Source organism: Macrobrachium rosenbergii, chromosome 56 (assembly GCF_040412425.1).
Source record: "Macrobrachium rosenbergii isolate ZJJX-2024 chromosome 56, ASM4041242v1, whole genome shotgun sequence".
Classification (NCBI taxonomy): Eukaryota; Metazoa; Arthropoda; class Malacostraca; order Decapoda; family Palaemonidae; genus Macrobrachium; species Macrobrachium rosenbergii.
This window is the reverse complement of record NC_089796.1, coordinates 59,383,567-59,409,145: the sequence shown is the minus strand read 5'-3', so window position 1 is coordinate 59,409,145 and position 25,579 is coordinate 59,383,567. Positions and strand designations below refer to the sequence as shown.

The following is a 25,579-nucleotide window of genomic DNA, read 5'->3' as shown; positions in this document are numbered from 1 at the left end:
TTATTATTATTATTATTATTATTATCGTATGGCCAAGCCTTAAAGATCATTATCTTGCAATCCTTGTATACAAAAGGTAAAAAGATAATAAATGAATTTCCAAACAGATAACTATACTGTATATACATAAATAGCAACATGTCACGAAAACGAAGGCAATATGCTCATAACGATCGTCTGGTCATACTTCAGCACGCTATTTACCATTTGTGTTAGCTGCAAAAAAAATTTTTTTTTTCTGTACGCCCCAACGGCCCGAATGGTTCCCGCGTAAAATTTACGATTAGTCTTGTTTACGTAAGAATATACCGAACTATGTAACAAACACAGTTGATTCGTCTATGCATTAACGCAGTTAGTTGAAAGGAATCCGTGTGGCAACCGCTGCACTGCAATCAACATTCGCGTCAGATTCAACTGAGGATATGTGACGGTGTGATATCCGTAAATAACATTCCGATAATCACTAACACTTCCCCTTGCCTCCTCGCCCATCTTCCAATCGACCCCGCCACCTAAAGTTAAGTATATCTTAGTTTAACCAGACCACTGAGTTGATTAACAGGTTTCCTAGGACTGGCCTGAAGAATTAGATTTATTTTACGTGACTAAGAACCAACTGGTTACCTAGCAACGGGACCTACAGCTGATTGTGGAATCCGAACCACATTATGACGAGAAATGAATTTCTATCACCAGAAATAAATTCCTCTAATTCTTCATTGGCCGGTCGGAGACTCGAACGCTGGGCCAACAGCGTGCTAGCCAAGAGCTCTACCAACTCACACAATCTATTCAATCATCAACAAACACATACACAATCAACCCACTCGCACACACACTGAACCGCTTCAACAGACAGTGTACCTACAACGCACATAATTCATTTAAATCCCAAATCAACACTTGTAAAGCATTCACGATACGTACCTCAGCCAACACCTACACAAGAAAAGAATACTGGATCTGCAAACGGAATCGGAATCAACCCAGAATCTAAGCCACTTTTCCAATACGCAGCCGGACCCCCACAGCCAACGGCCACTCTGCAAATTTTCATATTAATCCAAATACAGCGTTTTGAGATATTTTATGACTGGCAGCCAACAAATAAGTAATCTCTGTCTGAATAAGCAATCCCACTGGACGAGGTAACAAATATCAACCAGCCCGGCATCTTGGAATAAAGACATATACCAAGAACCTCCCGCCTGTTGTGTGAGAAGGGAAATCACGCATAACCAAACCACTAAAAAGTCTTGCGGTATTGTATGGTGTCTGCCGTTGATTCCTATGGGGAAAACATGCGCACTTTTTCCCCTTTCAGAAGGACAGGTGCTTCGCCGAATTGGTTGAAAGTGAGGCCGTGACACACCTCATGGTAACTGGCCGTAAAAACAGATGTCGACTGAGATGAAAGGAGAGTAAAAAATATCCTTAACATCTGGTTCGGATTTGTGGCCGGATGAAAATTTTATGGTATACCACTACAGTATTCCGATTTATATTATTTTACAATTTTATGGTATACCACTACTCTGATTTCTTTAGAAAGTTAATATCATAATGTACTGAAATCTATTTGGCAATTTATCTCCTTAAGAAACATTTATTCATTCATTTTCTAGCTTATTCTAATTTAAATGATAGTTCATCATCTTTGGGGAACATAGATTGCCGACTTTTGATTTGGATAGAGCCTTGTATACATATATATATATATATATATATATATATATATATATATATATATATATATATATATATATATATATATATATATATATATATATATATATATACACACACTTGGATGTTGCTTGACTGTATATATCAGTTGCATTCACGTACGGAAAAACTTATAGCTCTAAAAGAAAGGAACCGATTCAGTGAGAAGCAAGACACAAATGACTACCCAAGGAACGGCCTAATCCGGTATGAACATCTCTTACGAACTATTCAATTGCATCTTGTATTACCAGCATCACACTTCTTCTGTACCGTTAATCGCTATACTTGTTGCGCTTCTTGACAACTGTGCTTCAGTATCTGATATCATGCTATTTCAGCATTGGTTACAACCTGAGTCACCCAGGGCTGCCAAAATAAAAATCACTCGACCTCTCACACAAATAGTTTTCTCCCATTCTCTCTCCCTGCTCAAGTCAGGTCAAATTTAGCTGGTATAGTTCTTCACTTCTGTCAAGACTCACATAGTTCAGATTTACTCATTCCCGTGGTTTTTAGCCCTTTCAACCTTAGTTTGCAACAGATGATTAATTTGGCCAGTTTCCACTTTTTAATCGTGTTGAAAAGACCAATAATGTTTGGAAATTCAAGGATGTCAGAAGCCATCTAAAACCTGATCTTTAAGAAGTACAAAGTTTAAAATATCTAAAGTACTAAACGATTACCAAATAAGTGCATTCTTATGGAAAATGCCTTAAAACCATCAACTTATGATATTCCGACTTTCGCTTTTTCCTACGGGGAAGACTTGCTCCATGTGATGTTCTTTTTCATAATTTTTTAAGAACATTGTAATTAAAAACCGTGAGTGGCTGAAAAACAAGGCATCAGCTGCGCAATTTAGCAAAACGGGTCATAATGGAATATTAGTCATTTTTCAAAGATGCGACACACTACGACGCTTCGTCCGCGAAAGTCTTTAAATAAGGCAGGGATTTAATTCAGACGACCAAAGAAACGCAACTTCATTAAAACTCTGGCTAACCGAAACAAATAGCGTAACCATAGGGAAGTAGAAATGAACGTGTGTCGCGATACCGACAGCATAACCAGATGACGCCATAATCCCTTTATTCCCCTCTTCAACCGCAGCTTTATAATTATCATAATAATAAAGAGTTGCTTCACTCAAATACAACCGCGATATCTCGCAAGTCAAACTTTCGCTGCCGAGCCGAAGGGTGTGAGGGGGTGGGAGGGGAATCAGGTTTGGAGGGAGGAAGGGTCTGGAAGGAAGCTTTCATCCGAGGTTGAGTCTGGACGAGCTTTTTCACCTCGGCGTCGAGCAAGGGGATCATCATCAGTCGGTCCCAAGTCTTCTGTGTGTGCGCACGCGCAATTGTGCCTCCTTGCCCCTGGGATATGGAGCACTGTTGGGAGAATATCAAGGTAGAGCAAAATGGCTTGAGTGTGAAGTGATGTTGCACTTGTGACAGTTGTAAAATGATTTACTTACCAATATTTCGAGTGATAAAAGAAAAGTTTTATTAAACATGAACTGTAATATCAACCGACAGTAAATTCTAAACGAGCTGACAGTGAACGCTTTTTTAGTATGTAAATTTTGGGAACGTGAATTAATTCCCACTCTTGACAAATATACTTATCACATGGCAAGAAGGTATAGTAAATGAAACAACACTGTGTTGCAAGGCACTTGGAATTATTCACCGCATGACCTATTAAACAAGAGTTACAAAATTAAGTCAGATAAAATCTTGCCAAGCATGACCATATTTTAAAAGTTAAGTCGAATGAAAAGAAACGTATTTTCCCGGGTGCTATCATGTCTGAATATTTTATTTACACATACTGATGAGACATTATAAAACAACCGTTCTCTTCTTAATCATTCAAACATAAAAAAAGTCAGTGGTTTACCCACAGATGGAAGGTATTCTTATTTATTATGAGCAATTCTATCAAATCAGATAAAATGGAGTAAATAAATAGACAAAATGCAAATTTAAAAACCAGCCTTACAATTTCGCCCTCTGAATTTGAATAAATAATTGAAGCGTGCATTTCGTGACTACACTTTGACATCACCTAAATAGCAAAATTCTCGGTAATGATTCACTTCCTTCGTTTCTCGATAAGTGACAGGTCAACGCAACGGTGGCTGCGCAGTAACATATGTAGTGTCAACTGATCGATTGATCTATCCTGTATACACATCATAATAACAGAGGCCACCGGAGTCGATATATTCACTGTAATGAAGCGTTTATATCTTAAAATGTAGACACAAATGTTGTGCGAGACTGGTGATCACATAGTTATTGACGTCATGCTCTGACGGCATTGGACGGTCTATCGTTTATTCAGGCTGGCTTTCATCTCGCCATCCGATACAGTGTCGAAGTGAAGCGGAAATATTCTCGACTTTTCAGACACGAAACGAAGCGAAAGGTGAAAGGGTATTCTATCGTTCCCAAAACTACCATAACAAAAGCGACATTCGTTTTTGAATCAAAAGAAAACACATTAAGGAATTGCATCTCACAATCGCATTATTCCCATGAGAGCGATTATGCAAGAGAAAGCACCTGGTTGGTGGGGGTGAGGGTGGGGTGTGAAGTTGGTTTAGGGTGTTAGGCCAGATTTGCAGACGTTAAGCCGATTGAAAGTTCTCAAGAACTCAGCGGTGTGTAACAAACGTAAAAGAAATCACGCCTTGTCGTCGTTAACTGCGAACATCAGCTGTTCTAACTTTAGCAATGGCTTTTGTGACACGAAAGGAAAGTTATTTACAAGAGTTTTTAATCATTATGCTCCCAGCTTGGTCGGGTGGAAACATAAATGAATTCTTTGTAGGAGCACAAGGAAACTTTAACATAACAAAACTCACAAGATGCATACTGGCTTCGAGTGATCTACGAAATTATAGACAATTAAATAATTGAAACAATAAACCATCATTAAAAGTCTTTTACAGACAGGTTTAGGAAAAGAAATGGAAAAATATAAAAACAAAAGTATTCAGAGAACTCTTTGAGCTGTGATGCCCACACAGGATGAATATTTTAGAAAGAAGTAAAGCTCTTCCAGAAAAAAATTCTTACCCACTATCAGAACAGGTTTGCGAATGAGTTATAAACTAATTTTTTATTTAACAAAAATAAACAATTTCTACAGAAACGTCGAAGATGAAAATCAAGTGGAATTTTCAATATCAAGGCTTTACAGCAAATTATCCCAAATCAAGTAACAAAATCATAGAGGAAACTTGAATTAATGTTAATGAAAAGTTTGAATCGATGCTTGAAACTTTTTCTTTTGACCAAATGGCCTCAGTCAAAAAAGAAGATCTCGTGAGATTATTTCCAGTTAATGTCCGCTGCTTATGGACAAAACAGAGTTGTTGTTATAAAGTATTTACAAATATTAATTTTTCAGTGCCTTCCATATTTTTGGCTCTTTGGAACCTTACTTCGAGCAAACTAAATTACCTTATCAGTTTCATATACACGAAGTACATGTTCGCTTGAAAAAAAAAAACATACTTTCATAATAAAGAAGTATTTCTAGTGCCTTCCATAAATAAGGAATTCGTGGCTTATATTTCACATGCCTTGTTACATCGAGGCGCAATTAATATGGTAAGTCAATTACCCTTTTACCTATAAAGTATAACGGTATAAAACACTAAAGCACTATTTAACGTTAATACTGGCAGTCAATCTTATAGTCGAGGCAATAAAACTGATCCACATGTTTTCGATAAGAAGTGAAACTTGAAAATTAGTTTTTATGATCAGACTTAGCTCCAACACATAAAATGTTATTCAGCAAGAATGTCAAAGAGAGAATTATCTCTTACATTCTTAAATATCGGTACGGTATTTGTTACGGTAAGTCCAACTATCAACTATAAAGTACGAATAACCGAGATTCATGTGCTGTATATCAAACATAAAAAATAGGGTTACAAAACAGAAAGAAATTCCCATGATAAGAACACAAGAACGTTATCGAAAACACAGAACATAAATAATAAAAATATATGCTAACATATGGCGATTATTTATGGAAAAACTCGCAATATTACAACCTGCTTTGGCCCACTATAGAACACAAAAAAAAAAAAAAATCAACAAAAGTAAAAGGAAAAGCACGAAAATGGTCCCCATTTCCATTTCCTGTTGACGAAGCCACCACTTGTTATTTTATCTACGGGCTATTCATCTTCGCGCAAAACCGCCCGTTGGTGTTTATGTCACCACAGACCAGGGTCATTAAAGTGAAAGATCTGAGAGGCAGAAAGGCCAGGAAATCTGCCGTTTGATGTATGCATAATTGTGTTCACTATTTTACGTGGCAGGCTTGGTTCTACTGGCGACCTAGTAAAGGTTACTGGTTAATATCCGCTGGCAAGTAGAACACACTGCCTGGGCAATTTCGGTGAATTGAGCTCCCCTTTGTATACATACATATTTATATATATGTATATATGAAACACAAACATAAATACAACGCATACATACGTGTCATATATATATATATATATATATATATATATATATATATATATATATATATATATATATATATATATATATATATATATATATATATATATTATATATATATATAAAAGATTTGTTGAAGAGAGTTACATCTCAGGTGTCTATAAAATACACATTTATTGACGTTTCAAAACACAAAGGTTTCATTTTCCAAGTTATAAAGATAAAAATATTAAAATTAACATTAAAGCGATATAATACAAATACAGGACATAATACATTTATATAGCAAAATTCAAAAAGTAGTTGTGGCAGGACCAACCATCAAGAGAGGAAGGAAGGACGAAAGTCAGAAGGAACAAACCAGAGACGACAAAAGGCAACAGCTCACGTAAGGTAAGAGTTGTCAAGGAAGACTGTGTGTTCAATTGAGGAACAAGTTGTTTAATAAACAAGGATTCTGGATTGTCAGTAGTTTGCCATTCCGGTGCCCGTCCCAATATTTCAAAATCTTTGTATTGTATGCTATGTTTGCATTTATTGGCGTGTGTTGCCTGATGTTGGAAAATTCAGGACTAGCAAGTTTGCTACCAGTTCGATAGCTAACGCCCTTATGGGGAATCAATTCTGACCCTCAGTAACCTCTGTGGATCACGTAGGTCCCTAGATTTACATCTAGGGCAATTGAACTGTACACAACACATGAGGTCATCAAAGGGTCAAGTTTATTTAATTTAAACAAACTACCCAAAGGTAAGTGGATTTGTCGGGATGATATTAAATTTAATAGCTGGTATATAAGAGATTGAGTTTTCTAAGATCATAGAAATTTTGGTCATGGATCAAGGTACATTTTGCATAAAATGAAGTTTAGGCAATATTAGTACGGAGACTCTTTGAATAAAAATGTTGTTAAGAAGTTTAAAGACATGGACCTACTCTTGATAAAGTGTAGTGGAAAATATTACTTGTAAATATTGTCGAAAAATTTCCTCATTAACTAAATCAATGAAAAGGTACGATAGTAATGTAAATAAAGTTTAATTTAAAGTCGCAAAAACAATGACTATAAAAATTTGAACCCAATCCTGTAAAAGTTTCTTCCTGTAAACCGAAGTGTTAAATGATCATAATTGTCGTAAGACTAAAACATCTAAGAAAGGTAGTTTATTATCACTTTCACACTCCATAGTAAATTTTATATTTACTGACAGTATGATCATTTTAACACTTCCCGGTTTACAGGAAGAAAATTTTTACAGGATTGTTTCAAATTTTTATAGTCATTGTTTTTACGGCTTTAAATTAAACTTTTATTTACATTACCATCGTGCCTTTTCATTGACATCTAGTTGGGAGTTTTTTCAATGAGGAAATCCGTTTCTACATCAATATTTTACATGTAATTATTTTTCCCCCAGTTAATTTTATCACAGGTATGTCTTTTAAACTTTAACAACGTTTTTATTCCAAAAGTCTCTGTACCTAATGTGCCCTCAAACTTCCATTTTATGCAAATGTACCTTGATCCATGACCAAAATTTCTATGATGTACTTAGAAAACTCGTATCTAATTATATACCAGCCATTAAATTTAATATCATCCTGGACAAATCCACTTTACCTTGGGTAGTTTGTTTAAATTTAAAGATAAACTTGACCCTTTGATGACCTCATGTGTTGTGTACAGTTCAATTGCCCTAGATGTAATCTAGGGACCAACGTGATCCACACAGAGGTTACTGAGGGTCAGAATTGATTCCCAAGGGCGTGTTAGCTATCGAACTGGTAGCAAACTGTTAGTCCTGAATTTTCCAACATCAGGCAACACGCCAATAAATGCAAACATAGCATACAATACAAAGATTTTGAAATATTGGACGGCACGGAATGGCAAACTACTGACAATCCAGGAATCTCTTGTTTATTAAACAACTTGTTCCCAATTGAACACACAGTCTTCCTCGACAACTCTTACCTTACGTGAGCTGTTGCCTTTTGTCGTCTCTGGTTTGTTCCTTCTGACTTTCGTCCTTCCTTTCCTTGATGGTTGGTCCCTACAACTACTTTTGAATTTTACATATTATAATGTATTATGTCCTGTATTTGTATTTTATCGCTTTAATGTTAATTTTTAATGTTTTTTTATCTTTATAGCTTGGAAGTGTTTTGAAACGTCGTAATAAATGTATTTTTATGGACCACCTGGAGAGATGTACTTCCTCCTTCAACCGTCTTATACGAGTATGTATATATATATATATATATATATATATATATATATATATATATATATATATATATATATATATATATATATATATATATATATATATATATATGTGTGTGTGTGTGTGTGTGTATACAAATATAGGCATGTTTGCATTATTTTTGCTTATATGTTTTGATAGTTCAGTGACCTGTTCAGTTGTATTCTTATTATTCATCGAGTAACGTAAAAATGCGTATATCTTCATGTTTTTCCTTTCAAAAATTTAAACCGAAAATAATCCGTAAATTCTGCCACTTTTAATAGAAAATCAGACAGACATGGCTGAAAAATAATCATCCCTATAGGTAAAAGAACTTGGCATTAGCCAAATATTTGTTTTAAAAGAATCTTCAGTTTTTCATAATCTTATTTTCTCACTTAGGCTATAAGCAGCTTATCTTACTTACAGACAGTTTGGTATCCGGAAACAGCTTTTGACAAAATATGAATTAACTTAAATCTGTCATTAAAATTCCTAAAGTTACTAGCGCAGTTTTCAATCGCAGGGAACGCCTTGTGTACCGAGAAAATGGCTTTTTAGTTACGCATATCTGAAAATGGTTCGTTCCACTTATGAACAAATTCGTTACCTTCATTCAAGGGGAAAGGAAAATGTTACACCAAAGACCCTTTAGTGTTTAACTGACTAAAACGGTATAAGTTTGTTGATGCTAGAGACAGTTCGATTCTCTACCGAGGAAAAAGGATTGGGGAAAGCTTCCTTTTAAAAACCAATTGTACCTCTGTTGAGATACGCAGCGATTTGTACAACTAGAAGCTGGTATGCTGTGGAAGTTTGCATAAAAGATGGAAGAGGCATGGGTTTGCAACAGTAACTCATCCCAAAATAATCGCTGAAAACCAGACGAATCATACTTCCTGGAACCATGCCCACAGCAAAGACAGACTGTATATTATATATATAAATATATATATATATATATATATATATATATATATATATATATATATATATATATATATATATATTATATATTTATAATACACACATAATACACACACATATACTATGTACATATATATATATATATATATATATATATATATATATATATATATATATATATATATATTATATCAAACACTCTACTGTATATTAGGAAAACTTTCATCCAAGGGTAGTTATAACTGGTAAGTGCATTTGGCCCAGCCAGGATTCGAACCAGGGCCTTTGGCTTAAATACAATGGCAGACAGCCGGCTTTGTGGCTTTAAAGAAATATAGAGGTTGATATTGACTGCTGCACACTTTCCAGTCGAATTTGGGGTCTGTACGTAGACCCATTATTTATTCATCTCCACCATGATACTTGATTAGAAAATTTACAACAACCGGATAATTATGATTTCTTTTGTTACATACACATTCATAAGCTTTTATTTATTCACGAATATTAAGCCACAAATACAATTTAATATCAGATTTACTATACCTTGGGAATAACATACCCAGTGGGAATTATCACTGATAAATGTATCAGCCCCGGCCAGGATTCGAACCTGGCCTTTAGTTTAGATATTAATCATAAGTACAGACCCCGAAATCAACAAGAATATGTACAGCAGTGTCAGCATCAACTTGTGTCTCTCTTGATATTCGCATGGTCAAAGTCAACAGATTGGTAGTCTACACCGGCGGCACAGATTCGATCACTGGCTGGGGTGAGTCTTGCAATGAATTAACGACGCAGTCTGATGCTTTATTGCCGTGTTTTCTTTTTTTATTCTCTCCTTAAACATCATTTTGTCTAATGCCATACATCTATTGTATTGCAGATGCATATATCGGTTACAATTCCCACTGCGTTTAATAATATTTTCTGAGTATAAAAAATTCATGCGTGTATAAGTGATAGATGTATATGTATGTGTATATATGCAATATATATATATATATATATATATATATATATATATATATATATATATATATATTTACCATTAGGCTATTCTCCTTTTATTGAATGGTGACTTCCGAAGAGAAGACTCTCGTTCCTTAACAAGTTTCTATGGATTAGGTCGCTACCTACTGGTAGGCTACCCATTCACCGCTGGCTAGAGGAGTTACCATTCTGGTCTGAACAACGGATATTGTAAATGCAAGGCCCTTGTTTCACCAAGGTCAATGAGCCATGATCTATGCCAATGGTGTCTATGTATGGTTGTAAAAATATATATATATATATATATATATATATATATATATATATATATAATTACTGTGTGTGGAAACTACAGAAAAGCTCGGCGGGTGGCTATGTTTCGGTGATGAACATAAACTAAGGTAGATTTCTCAAATTATGTCACCCACACTGCATTATATACACCCTTGTCTATATTGTTGTCAAAAACTTATTAATACACGATATCTCCGTGCGGAACTCTTTCTGCAGAATTATATATATATATATATATATATATATATATATATATATATATATATATATATATATATATATATACTCAGCTAGGCCACAGGTACGATTGTTGGAAACAACACGAAAGCGTCATAATCCTTTCTTTTATTTTTCCTGTGGCTTAGCTGGATATATATATATATATATATATATATATATATATATATATATATATATTAACTTTATCATACACAATTGTTCTGTGCATTAGTAGATTGTTGGAATTTTTTTTTAATGGAGTTTATTCAAAAGTTGTTACGAAAGTCACATTTGGTATCCGTACGGATCCTTGATTCTATTTTTATTTTTCCATTAGATACCATCCAGTTTGAATAGTCCTTTAGTATATATATATATATATATATATATATATATATATATATATATATATATATATATTCATATACACATATATACATGTATGTATGTATGTATTATTCATAAGCATCTACACATCCCTACACTTACATCCATGACTGTACAGTATATGTAGATGTGTGCACAAACATTTATTTACTTGTGTAACACTGCCATAAGGAATATGAGCGAGCAACACAATAAGCCTTAAGCCAGACAAGGAAGGTTTTAGCGGGAGCCGAAAGCTTCTTATGAACAATATTCTCTGACATACTTTACATTAATATTCAATTTGGATTGCCGTTATAGCGGTACGATGACACAAGCCATCTTATCCACTGTACTGCTGTTGTGCGTGAAAATATGTATTTTTGCATATTCTCACATTATATATATATATATATATATATATATATATATATATATATATATATATATATATATATATATAAACAGTATTTCAGTTTCAAACATCAAAATAAATCGTGCAAAATAAGACCCACTAAGCTATAGGCCATACTACTCACCAAGTCAACGTTCAATAGGTTTCGCCATTTTGATCATCTTGATAAACTAGGCTAACACCTTTGATTGAAATTCACTTATGCAGTACAGTAACACAAAAACATTACGGGATCACAAGAAAAGAATGCGTTACTACGTTTTGCTTCAAACACCGTCAGACAATGGAAATTGTCACACACACACCCGCACCAACATGCCAGCGGAAACATCTAGCCAAAACATTGCATCTATCATTGTAAACTCAACAATTAAAGCGGAAATAACAGTTAGACAGCGCATTGTCAGTACTTTTCAACTTCCTGTGTAAAGAAACAGAATGTTCGTGAATCACAAGATTTCCACGTTTTTATAAATTTCGGCTTCTAACGCTGCAAAATAGGGTAAAATATGTCGAACACATTTTCAACCGACACTACGGGTAGCAGATCCACTTATTATCCCGCCTTTCAAAACCAAAACAAAAGTTGGTGCTGTGATTGGTCACTATTCTTTAAAGTGTAATTATTCAACCAATAGTAAGGAAACGTCCCAGTGACGTAGCCAGGCCACCAAAGTTTTCAATTATGGGGCATTGCACCTGATTGAAGACTGCCACAATCCACAAATATGGTCTCACGGAGTTTTTGAGCTTGTTTATGACATTACTGTATAATTTCATAAAAGAAATCATTCATGAACATGCAAGATTTACAACTTAAAACAATTACTAAAATAAAATCTCTTGCAAAATGTATACATTTTAAGGTAAATCTCAATGCAATAAAAAGTCTAACGACCAGTATCCTATCACTCTCTAAGACCAAGCACGAACACCGTAAGTTAAACAAATTTTCTCTTCAATTTTCATCATCCACTCAGTTCATGAAAACCATGGGAAGTTGGAGGAGACAACGAATACCACGAACACATGCACATTCTTCCAGTTACTAAGATAGATACAAAAAACGCGTGGGTATTTGTTAAATGTCAAGGATTTGTTGTTTTGGGAGTGCTCTGGTTATAAATTTCCACTCGGTCAGATCAAACTGTGCTTTGTAGAAAACGGATCCGCAATGAACATCAAAGCTAACAGTTGGCTGCTTCATTTACCATTTTCATATACACTGTTATTTTTGTAATTACTCTTATTCTCCTTAACAAAAGGGTATTCTTCCAGCTATGCGACGGTTTGGTGATTTGTTCCAAAAGAAAGTGGGGACATAATAAAGAGTAATAAACTTCAGCGTTTAAGTGATGAACTGTCCAAGTTAATCATGCACGAAAACTATTTAAATACAATAAGCATCCTAAGGTGCGTGAACATCTTGGCCAGATGTGTAAACGACAATCGCTGACGGAAGGCTGGAAGTTTGCTTCCCTGTCCCTGTCGATTATGCCTTAAAGGCTGATTGCAAGCACTGCCAAACACATGAGCAAACGGAACGCTTAATATCGAGCATAAAATGAACCAGATCGTGACACCATCATGTCAGCCAAATGACTAAGGTCAACACCCTTGACCTGCCGTAACTGTTAACCTGCCTATGACAACAAACATGTCACATTACTCAACAGCCGCTCTAACCCAACAAGCACCGTTAGGTCGATAACTGCCTTAGCCAAGGAATCGTTAAGATAATCTGGTGCTGAGAATACTTTTAACTATATGATTATCTAGGAAATTTCTGAAGAAAAAAAAAAAAAGACTGGATCTGAGTCTCCGTCACTTCTTGGCATTTCTGAATATCGTGGAGAGGCCAGAGCATAACAGTATCTGCAAACTTACGCGACGTCTCTCTCTAATGTCACAGCATACTGTATTTTAAACTTTTACACCAGATTAAAGTGCAAGCCTTAGGATACTTTGAATGAGACTGTAAAGTATCTCAGCCATTTACGTTTTAATAAAGGTCTCGCAGACAAGTTTGTCGATAGTGAAACATCATCATCGTCATATTTTTTGGAGGAACTACCTACGCAGGTGCCCGATTTGCGAAGTAGAGTATTGCTTTCTTGAATAACTTGTTTTTCTGTGCCATGAATTCATTTGAATAGGCAAGTCTTTGGTTTCTTTTGAAATTTCGTGGTGTTCACTCCATTTTGGTTTTCGGGCCAACTGGCTAATTAGTCTTCGTACTAGGCATTCAAATGCCTTTTCCCAATATCACTGCTGCATCTTGGCTCCATTGCTCTGTTTATGAGTCTACTTGTCTTTGTACTCGAGGTGGTGCGTTTCAGTAGGATGTTCTTACATATTTAAGTTGTTTCATTTTTCTTCATTGCACTGTACGTCGAAACTGACATTATGTTGGTATTTATTTCTTGCTTCAGTAAACAATGAAACACAATAAGAACTTAGTTTTTTGTTACGGTTCTAGAGACCTTTATATATCTGTTTTACTTGGTTTAAAAATGTTTCGTATCTTTCTGTCTTTTTGTATACAAGTATCTTCTCAAGTTCATTTTTGGCAGGTTTATTTTCTGCTTTCTTTAACCATTTATAAAAAGACAGTTTTTTTTACATTTGTTCTTGCTCCTAGTTGTTTCTTGTTGTAACATATTACTCCAAGTTGGAGCAGTCACTTAAACTGGTGCTTTTTAGATATTCATATATATATATATATATATATATATATATATATATATATATATATATATATATATATATATATATATATTATATATATATATAAATTATATATTATATATATATATATAAATTATATATATACAGATAGATATATATATATATATATTATATAATATACAGACATATATATATATATATATATATAGGCGTGTGTTTCCCGTGTGTGTAAACACGTGCACACAAGCAAACAAACGCCATCAATGACCCTCTTAATCTCTGGGCGTCAAGTAACCCTACTGGAGAAAGAAAATGGCAGGCCACGCCCGTCCCAAGATTTTTCCCGAGGCCTCTTGTAGTGGGATCTTTATTACCCTCTCTCACCTCTAACCCGCCCACATGATAAGATAGCCAAGACGTAAGAGATATAGCGTAATGTGTCTTGTCAAGAAAAAGGCATCGATCCAGCACAGTGAAGGCGGCTCGCGAAGCCCCATGGACTCAGATTCTGGCCAGCACCAATCCATCAACTTTGGGTGGCTCTTGAGGGGCGCGCATTACACTTCTCTTAGAAGCCCGTGTTTGAAAATGCGCAAGAATTGACTCTGAGGATGAGTTATTGACCACATTTCTTATCGGGAAGTTGAGGGGGGCCATCATTATATGGCATGCAGGTATAAATACGGTTTTCCTTGGAAACATCCAAGAGTTTGGTAGGATTTAACCTGCAAGTGGAATACTTGATTTACCTGTTAAAGAGTTCTGATAACAGGGGATGCAAATATGTTTCTTGAGTATTGGGAATTTTACACTTTAATGCTCTTATTATGACTTAGAATTGGTTACTACTAGATTTTTTGTGTATTTTGCTTCACTGCCCTGGTGAAAATTTCTGCATTCGGTAAATTTCGCCATTCCAAGTTTTCCTGTGAAGGTTGTATAGAAATATTATGTTCAAACCACAATCACGAAGTTTTTATAGGTAAACAGAGCTATGTCAAGGCTGTAGATTGTAAAGATATTTCTTTACTTTATTTCCGACGCTTTTTTATCTTTTAAAAAATTATGTTTCTGACAGGAAACAGAGAGAACATTTTTTGCATGGAGCAGCCGAAATATACATGGATAATTTTCACAGTGGACTGTGACGATCTTCCTCAATGTTTTGTCACTTGCACTGGTGGAAACTGACTGAAGTGTGTACTGTTGAATTAAAGGCGCTAGGAAACTGTGATGTTGGTCGTAGCTCAGATTAATGTTATTTTAATTGTTACTGGTGTCGTTGTTGTTATTGCTTTGTTCAACAGATTACGTTTGATAAAACTGTTGCTATATGAAGGGTTGTAAGAAAAGCAAAACAAAAACGAAGGAATACTAGATCTGGCTGAAACCTACGAGAAAATTAACTGTGACATTGAGATGTTATTCATCTTAATTAAATACTCGCCCACACGCACCCACGGTTTTGTTGAAGAGATGTATGGAATTCGTGAGAGCTTACCCTTATGGGATGGAATTTTATTATCAAAGTTTTATGAGGCTAGAAATGAAGACCAGTTCTCCTGAGAGAAATTTTAAGTGATTAAACTTTCATTGCAAAGTCTACTTAAGAAGATCAGTACGCGCTCAACTAGATCTGATGTTGATTTATAGAGCAAATGCGAATTCGGCGAATCAGAGGATCGTGCGGATATATTCAGGCAAGTCAGCAGTTTTAAAATATCTGACACCTACATTCAGTTCTACCATGTATTGACTAACAGATATAATTGAAGTATCTAATGGCCCACTTTTATTATTGCCATTATTCTGTAAAGATGATAAAAGATGTTGTATTAATTATATATATATATATATATATATATATATATATATATATATATATTTTATATATATATATATATATATATATTATATATATATATATATATATATATATATATATATATATATATATATATGATATAGTAATATATTATCTAAATGCGAAAAAAATTACATATTGTGAAAGAAAACAAATATAAATCAGAGTTTTCAGTTTGATACAGTATCGCCTAATTTGGTCGCCTTTTGTTTTACAGGAGAGCCGATGGAAGGTGCTTGGAGGAGTTGTCGCCGTTTTGCTTGTGGTGGTCGCTGGCGCTGCGGCCCAGCAGCAACTAGGCGATGGTTCTCTCGCAGTGAGTCTGCCTCTGGGTAATAGGTCATCACCACCCGGACCCTCGGAATTCATCGTGCTGCCTGATTCTCCCGAAGAATTAGATAGTCCAGAAAATATTTTAGGTGATAATGAATCTAGGGAAGTGCCATTGCTGATACCTCTTGGGCCTGTTGTGTCACTCAGTGCAAATGGTGGTTTTGAACAATTTCATGGTGGCATTGAGGTAGACGACCTCTTGCCAGATATAGATGACTTAACTTTAGAGCGAGATAGCTTAGAAGTTGATTTCTTACCGTTTGCACAGCCTGAATCTTTCTTCCCAACCAGCAATGGATTTTCATCAGGTGCAGAAGTTGTACAGCCTGTTGGTGTTCCTTTAATAGCTACAGGGCCACAGGTCCCTCAGAGTATTGCAGACCCAACCCAGCAAGGCAGTGCTGTAGAAATTATTGGTTCTGGGGTTCCTCTTTCCAGTTCAGGTCCACAAGTTGGGAACAATAGACTTGGGCAGCCGCAAAACATTGTCTTGGCACCTGATGACTATCCAGTTACCGATGAAAATGCTGATGCAGTGGAAAGTTCACCTGATGGAACTGCTGCTCTGGAAGCAGCACCAGAAATTGTCAATGAAATCATAACTAACCAACCAGATGACACTGAATCTGTCACAGAAGCTCTTTTCATTGATATAAGTGACGGTGAGGAAGAAGTGTCTCAGGTTTTCCCTACTTCTCCTGCTGCTGAAGTGGAACAAGTGATGGCTGAATTAGCAGCAGCAGCTCCAGAGCAAAACTTTGTAAATGACACTATTGCACCAAGAGCCATGAATTCTGCTGAACCCAGTTTTGATCCATTACAAGATGATCCAGGTGTAGCCACAGATGAACCAGAAGTAATTTCTATGACTGCCGAGGTATATGAGAGTACTACCGTATTTATCAAATGTACTATTTCACCATCAGTGTATAATTTTCCATTAGAATGTAATATTTTATATTTTTGGGGGAAAAATCTTTTCTTATGAGACCACTGTTTATAAGAGCACTTCAAAATACTAGTATCATCCTGGATGATCTGTCAAAATTCACACAGCATGCTTACTCATACAATGGAAACGTAAGACTAACTTTTTTCTTATGAACCTTATTCAACTATGATCATTTGTTTCATTTTTGTAACTTGAATGAGAGCTAATGTGGTCTCTAACAGCATTTCATGTATTGAAAAGTATCCTGAAAGAATTTCCAGTGTTTATTAATATGTAAAACAAAGTTGATTTATTCCATCTTCTCGGTGTGATGAAGCAAAACTTTAATAAAATGGTCGTTATTGCAATATGATTTCATGGTATGATTAAACACACTATATAACATAGAAAATCATTAATTAGTCAGTATAAAAAGGGTACTTTGAAGGGTTCCTTCAGACAAGTTTCTTGCATACAAAGATTTTTACGACAGGAAAAAGTCTTTCCATGTATCATTCTATTTCCATTTCACTAGAATAATACAAGCTTTCCACTGCTGAATTGTACGAAATGAAAAATGATGACATTTTATTTTAGGACATGGCTGTTGTACCAGAGGTGATAGCAGAAGATGCCTTCACTGGCGAAGTATATAGAGAAGATGTACTTCCTGAGAACCCTGAGATTTCCATAGCAGATCTGGAGCAATTCTTTGTAGCTGACGATCCTCAGGTCAGTTATGGTAAAACTGAAGTTTTAAAAAGTTTTCTGTTTTCTTTTCATAATAGATAGAAAGACTAAAAAGTCATAATCATTGTTTTATAGTTACTGAATTTAGCAATGTTTCTAAATTTTAGCATACAGCTATTTCAGGATTTTAAAGGAAATAGTTTCTTCTCTACTTTAAAAGGCTGTCGGTTGAATGTTGACACTGGTAGTCCTTTTGCTGAGATATATCGACTGCACTTAGTCAATATTGACCGAGAAGATTGATGATAAATTAGGGCATGTACTAAATCAAAATAGACTGTATTCTGATATTTTAACTATATTATGCGATTAAGCTATGTACATAGATTATTGTTAGAGATATTCGCATACGCGATTTTACAGCGGTGATGTTCCCATGAAAAGTATTTATCTTGCCCTTCAAAAAGTGAAATATTGTTATAATGCTTTGGCAGGCAGTGGCTGCGGAAGAAGAATTAGGGAAAGACGTGATACAGGTCATTCAGCAACTTCCTGAGGACCAGCTGGATATTGCCCCACTCCCTGATATTAAACCTTACTCCCCAGAGGAGGACTCTGATGTGATAGATGAAGCTCCCATAACAGTGATTGTTCCTGATTTTGGAGATGATGTCTCAATCAATGAAGTTATTGAAGGAACAGAGGGAGAGCCAGTACCTCTTGAAGATGAACCTCTAAATGAACCACCAGTTGTTGATATAGTTACAGAAGTAACTTTCCTTGATGTGCCTATAGAAGTTGTCCCAGAAGAAGACACTGTGTTGATTGAGATACCCATTGATGAGGCCCCTGTTGTGGTGGTCCCTGTGCCAGAAACTCCTGTTGATATTGGGCCAAGTGATGTTGCTCCTGAAGTAAATGAAGTTGTTGATTATGATATACCACTTGTTACTTCTGTTGATGATCTTGTTGCAATTATGGGAGATTTTGGGTAAGTTACATGGGATAAATAAGAACGAAGGGTACAGTACATTTTAACTTAGAAAACATGTGCTTCTATAATACAATCATTAAATAGTTACCCTATTTTATTTATTTACCATGAATTTGTTCTGCTCTATATTTGACATATGATAATGATATTGACAGCTAGAAAGAGTGAGATGTTTACTAATATGGTATATTATTCTATTTGTAGGGAGAAATTACCAGATGATGTGGACATAAGGGCTCCAGTCTTAGAAAGTGCACCTGCTCCAGCTCCAGAAGTTGATCCTGTTATGATGTTTGATCCAGCTCCTGTCACGGATCCTCCTCCTCCCCCACCACCTCCCCCTCCTCCTACTTCTGCTGACACAGATCCAGTTATATTCCCAAATTATCCTGTTGACCCATCGTATGATGAGTACCCAGAATATGTTAGTACTGTTGAGGAACTTGATCCTGTTGTTGAGGATACACCTCAAGTTATCAGTGAGGCACCGGCATCAGATACAGATGTTTTCAATGAAGAAGACATAATGATGATGATGAACTTTGATGCAGCACCAACTGGAGGCAATGATCCTGTCAGTGTTCCTGTTACAGCTCCTGCACCTGTTGAAGTTCCGGTGCTAGCTAATACTGATGCTATTGTCCCAGACCCTATTCCAGATCCTATCCCTGTTACAGAACCTGTCCCTGTTACCTCCCCTGAAGCATCACCTGCACAGATGCCTGACCCTGCTATTCCTCCTGCTCCACCTGTGGAGCCTGTACCTCCTGTAGAAGCTCCTGTGCCAGTTGTAGAAACTGCACCTCCTGTAGAAGCTCCTGCCCCAGTTGTAGAAATTGCACCCCCCGTAGGAGCTCTTGTTCCAGCTGCAGACCCTGCACCTCCTGCAGAAATGTATGGTCCACCTAAACCTTCCAATGTTTATACACCTTATAAGCCTACAACAAAGGCACCATCCTATAAACCAACAGCTCCAAACATGCCTTACCGACCAGCTACCTCACACTTCCATTATAAAGAACCAAAACCAGAGCATCATAAACCTAATTATGGACCCAGCCCCATGTATGGTGCCCCTACTCCTGCTTATAAACCCCCACCTTACAAACCACCATCATATCCACGACCTACACAGAAACCACCAAGTTATGGTTATCCACCAGCCAAGCCACCTTCTTATGGCCGCCCACATACTCCAAAATCTACTACTATGAGCTATGGTCCACCGTCCACTACACCACCAAGTCCTTACAAATCTAGGCCTACATACATGAGTTATAAGCCATCCCCACCAAGCTACAAACCCCCACAAATATATAAGGCCCCTGCACCTGGTTATAAGCCCCCTCCTCCAACATACAAAGCACCTTCATTATCTTACAAGGCGCCACAACCAACTTATAAAGCTCCTCCTCCAACATACAAACCTCCATCACCATCCTATAAGCCACCTCAACCAACCTATAAAGCTCCTCCACCTCCCTCAACCAGTAATCCTCCTCCACCTCCCACCTATAAACCTCCTCCACCTCCTCCAACTTATAAACCTCCTCCACCTCCTCCAACCTATAAACCTCCTCCACTTTCAACAACGGTAAAAACAGAAAAACCAACAACGGTCGTCAAACCCATTCTTGCCCCTTTGCTCATTCCAGGTGAACCCTCTGGCATCGTCCTTCCAGAGAAAAAGGGGGAAGGCCCATACAGCATCTGGAATATTCCCTCTCCTGCTGATCGCCGTCAGCGACTGCAGGTTCCTGATAGCGTCGTCCATCTCTTAAATGCTCCCCAGCCAGAATGGGTCTCTAGTTTAGAGCCTGAACGTTGATGAGTTCTTATCAAAACCAAGGAATTCTAAGTTGGGTTTAAGCGAACCGAATGTTATCCAGAATTCTGTTTTCCCGTCTGTTGACTTAATTCATATCAGGTTTATTGTATATACGTGTATAGGTACACATCTAGTTGTATGGACAGATACATTAATTGGCCTGAATTCTGAATAAACTAAGATTATCTTTGATAATATACAGTACGAGTTTTTTTTTTTTTTTTTTTTTTTTAGTTTCGTGTTGCCATAGATATCTCAGAGTTCGTGGACTAAAGTTTCTTTGAAATATATTTTTTGTATTACTGTAGTCTAAGTAAGGATTATGTAACAGCTGTTCGTTAAAAGTTACGCAAGCACACGCAGACACACCCACGCCCACGCACATACATATATTCACACACATAGACAGCCGGACAGACAAAAAAAAAAAAATATATATATATATATATATATATATATATATATATATATATATATATATATATATATATATATATAATTATATAATTCATGACATTTTTCACGTTAATACAATAAATGAGCTATACAGAATGTTTTTAACGCTAATACATAATGAATTCATTTTACACAGGAACTAATATTCACACATTTTTATCCATATACATTTTACACGTATCCCAACTGACAACACAGCATCTATTTCCATACTAACGTAAATAAATAATGATTACTGCTCAAGAATGACAAAGGTCTTCTTAAAAAGCCTTTGGAATTCATTTTTGGGATGATTATATTTCGCGCTGGCGAAAAGAAAAACATGGTTTTTCAGGATTTAATCATTCTTCAAAATGTTGCCTTTACCCGGTGAAATTAAATTTGGTCCGTGAAACTGGCCGCCATTACATTTTCTTGACGCCACCGCTCATCCCGTCATATTTTTTGTTTTTCTGTAGATGAATGTTAGAACCACAGGTTTATGTGGTGTTATTTTGTTGTTGGATATATTTATTAAAAATGATTTACCAAAGAGGGTTGTATTTATCTTCCTAACGTTAAGTATGAGACTCCAGTGGTGTATGAACAATGGCTGCAGGAGAAGTTACAAACAAGAATCCGGGAATTTCATTTACGAGAGCATTCCATCTTTCAGCGAAGTTACAGTTATGTGATGGTAATTATAATGATTGTATTTTACTGTGTAATCAATATACCTAACAACCAAATTCGTAACATAGGTACCTAGTTCTAGACACTGCTGTTTCGTTTGAGAATGGCATATTACTCTGAATTGTTCTGCTGACCGAAGAAAATTTTTCAGGCAGCTGTTTCTACCATGATTACACCAAACAACTAAATTCTCTGAAAGACTGTTTTCAACACCAGATTCTTCTACAAGAGGAATTTTTTATACCACTAAGTATATAACAATCAGATACGTTGTTTACATCAGCACCGATTAGTCTCATGCATAGTAATTGAAATGTGAAGTTTTTTTTTTGGCTGCAAAAGCTTTTCTAAAATTGACACCGAACCGCCGACACTTTTCTTTCGGATGGTATTTGGACAGAAACACGAATATTATATTAGTCGAACTGAAAGTAGCGTTTTTAAAAAGAGATCTCTTATTTCTACGGTTAATACTCAGAAATTCCTGTAGCAACAAGAAACAACAGCGGTAGCACCGAATAACGATATAGAATAACTAATAAATACTATAAACAAAAATACGGCTCTCAGTTACTATATTTTCCTTCAGTGTGCTTATTACACACACACGCACATGTACACATATATATTATATACATGTATGTATATACAGTGTAATACTGTGTATATATATATATATATATATATATATATATATATATATATATATATATATATATATATATATATATATATATATATATATATATATATATATATATATATATATATATTTGAGCTTGTGCTTCAGAGGACGATACAAAAGAAGAGGAAGACAGGAGGTTGTCTTTGCCAGAGATCACCAGTCCTCTTGGGATCAATACGTTTTTGTTACTGTTACTGTCTCAGAGGCACTACTGGAAATGAATTCGGGAAAGTTGAATAAATTTTCCACCTGTTGCTGAATACATGCTCCCTACTGGTGGCGAAACAACAGCCAAGGCAAAGAAAAAAGCTGTAACGAAGGTGTTTCTTTTGCAACACTGAAAATCACCCGCTTTTTCTTGTGTTCTGCAGCACTCAGTTTGGTTTTGCTTTGTCAGTCGTTCATCTTTTAGATTCTTCTTCTTCTTCTTCTTCTTTTAACGTGCTTTTTTCCCATTTTTTTTAAGGGGTAAGCACGATGCCTTCTTTTGAAGGACTTTGATTTGGCTTTGGGGTAGACCGTAGTCTTGATCGGCTGCTCCTGCCTGACATCGCTTAGACCGGTAGCGTATGTACATGTATCGTACCAGTCACCAGCCCCTTCTCCCAGCAGCAAGGAGACATTGAGCGGTTAGGTCGACAGTTCGAGACATGTGAGGTGTCTGTTATGTTTTTAGGAGATGTTGAAGTGGCTTTGTTTGTGTGTGTATTAGTCTGTAACGCCCATTTGCTTTCAAGCAAACCTATCCGTTGCTTACATACATAATCCTGGGGTGTCTACACGGTAGCAAAGTGTCAGCCTCTGACCGGTCGGCTGCGGATTTGAACCCGCGCCACAGACCTCTGTGAAGTCCAAAGCTGCTGCTCTAACCGACTTGGCCATCGAGGCTCTGTTCATCTTTTAGATTATAAAAGCTTTTTTCGAAACCGTTCTCTTGCTTGACTCAGTGCAGTAAGGCCAAGTATCAGGGCTTTTATTTTTTTGCTTCTTGAATATAATTATGGCACGTACCACGGGAGAACTTCCTTTGTTTCTGTTCCCTTTTCCTCTCCGTCTCAGATGGCGAAGGTGCCTCTTGTTCAGAATTCATATTACCATTCCCAAGTTACATGAGAAAAATGATGGCAAAGATAACAGAGCATTTTCCATTAGGTTCTTATCAGCGAAAGATTTTGTTCGTAGTTTATTATTAACGACTGCTGTTAAACGCCCTCTCCTCACCCTTCTCCAACCTCCTGCGATAATATTTGGTAATTTCTCGTTTCTGTTCGTATCCCTGTCTTGCAGCACCGATTCTTGCACAATTTTGAATCAATAATGATATAAAAAATGAAATATTTTATTTGGCATCCCCAAACGAGAATTCTGAAATATCAAATTTTTTTCATTTAGTGCAGTGTTAAATTGTTCTATCTTCTGATATCACTTTGATCCCTTTATCCTCTTCCTTTTCTCAGCTATTGAGATTTTCTCAATAACTAGAATATGATTATTATCTTTCATTCGTAACATATAAGTTTATGTATATTAAGCAGGGATTAAAGGTTCACTGACATTATATAGAAGTATACACCGCATATCAGCGATGACTTCATTTACCACTATTTTAAAAAGACGATACAAAATAGTTCCAACTCATATTTTTCCTCGAACTCAGGCTTTGCATCAGTGTCGGAAAAAATCTGTCACCAGGATGACAACCAAGTGGGCAATTCAACTGGTGTTTGATTTGAACTATATGCGAGTAAGTAGATTTTGCTGATAAAAAAAGGCAAACTTATACATTACGTGAGAAACACTAAGTTCTTTAGTGTCTATACATAACCCACACTGAGAACCTTAATTTCGAAGAGGGGCTGTACCAAGAATTGTTACCTCTACAATCACTGATTTTAGTTGAAGCAGAGGAAGCGTGAGTTGCTGTTGATTTTTCATATATACAGTAGATCTTTAGTCTATCACTTCTCCAATTTTCCATGGGATTTGCCTCCTTACCTTGGTAATGAGAAGTCAGCCAAAAAGATCACTTCTACAGTTTTCTCTGAGAACTGAGCAAACAATTTTTCTTTTTGCTAGGCCTCACATGAACTCAGCACAAGGTCACCTTCCTCAGGCTTTGGTAGGATACACTTCAAGTTGCCTCACAACAGCCACACGGTTGTATTGCCTTGTCATTCATCTAATTTTTGAGCGCGTGGCAAGCTTCGTTGTCACATAATTTGAGTGCAAAGATTCTAAGTGATTGATTCAGTCTAAAAATATCCTAGTCACTGAATCTTTTGCTTTTTTGCTGCGTAAAAACCCGATTGTAAAGTATGAATGTCTCTGAACCACATAGTTTTCGTAATTTTAAGAAATTGCTATTTCGGCGTCTTGACTAGAAATGAATTATTTATACGTTTCCTTCACAGCAGAATTGGTTTTACTGTATCACTTACCAGATAGTTTCACTATCCTGTTTGTATGTTATTTTGTCGTTGTTACGTGTGACGTTCACAACTTTCATTTCTTAAAATCTCCCATAAATAGATAGACAGATAGACAGATAGATAGATGAACCTATAAATAAAGAAATGAAAAGACATGGCTCAGAGCCGTGGACCTCCGGGGTTAAAGTTATCACGCTGTCGCCTCTGATTCTCAATTCAGTGCGTCTTTGATCTCTGATCCTTCACGTATCCAAGATTCGTCCCTCTTCCGTACCCTGTTCATTATGATGTATAGAGTCTCTAAAAAAAAAGTAAAAAATGC

At 36.2% G+C, this 25,579-nt stretch overlaps 1 protein-coding gene across 2 annotated transcripts in view; it reads left to right on the top strand.

The window, feature by feature from the left end:
• The window catches only part of LOC136836674 (cell surface glycoprotein 1-like), an 81,689-nt gene extending 60,540 nt beyond the window's left edge, over positions 1 to 21,149 (top strand). Inside the window, exons 1-5 of one of the 2 annotated variants that reach the window (XM_067101146.1) lie at positions 3,059 to 3,138; positions 16,457 to 17,449; positions 18,101 to 18,235; positions 18,688 to 19,184; positions 19,392 to 21,149. In XM_067101146.1, coding sequence (XP_066957247.1) covers positions 3,112 to 3,138; positions 16,457 to 17,449; positions 18,101 to 18,235; positions 18,688 to 19,184; positions 19,392 to 21,015 — 3,276 coding nt within the window. In that variant the 5' untranslated portion in view covers positions 3,059 to 3,111 and the 3' untranslated portion in view covers positions 21,016 to 21,149. Of the gene's footprint in view, positions 1 to 3,058; positions 3,139 to 16,456; positions 17,450 to 18,100; positions 18,236 to 18,687; positions 19,185 to 19,391 lie in introns of those variants that run through there. The other variant, XM_067101147.1, reaches the window with a different exon arrangement.
• Positions 21,150 to 25,579: the final 4,430 nt, after the last annotated feature.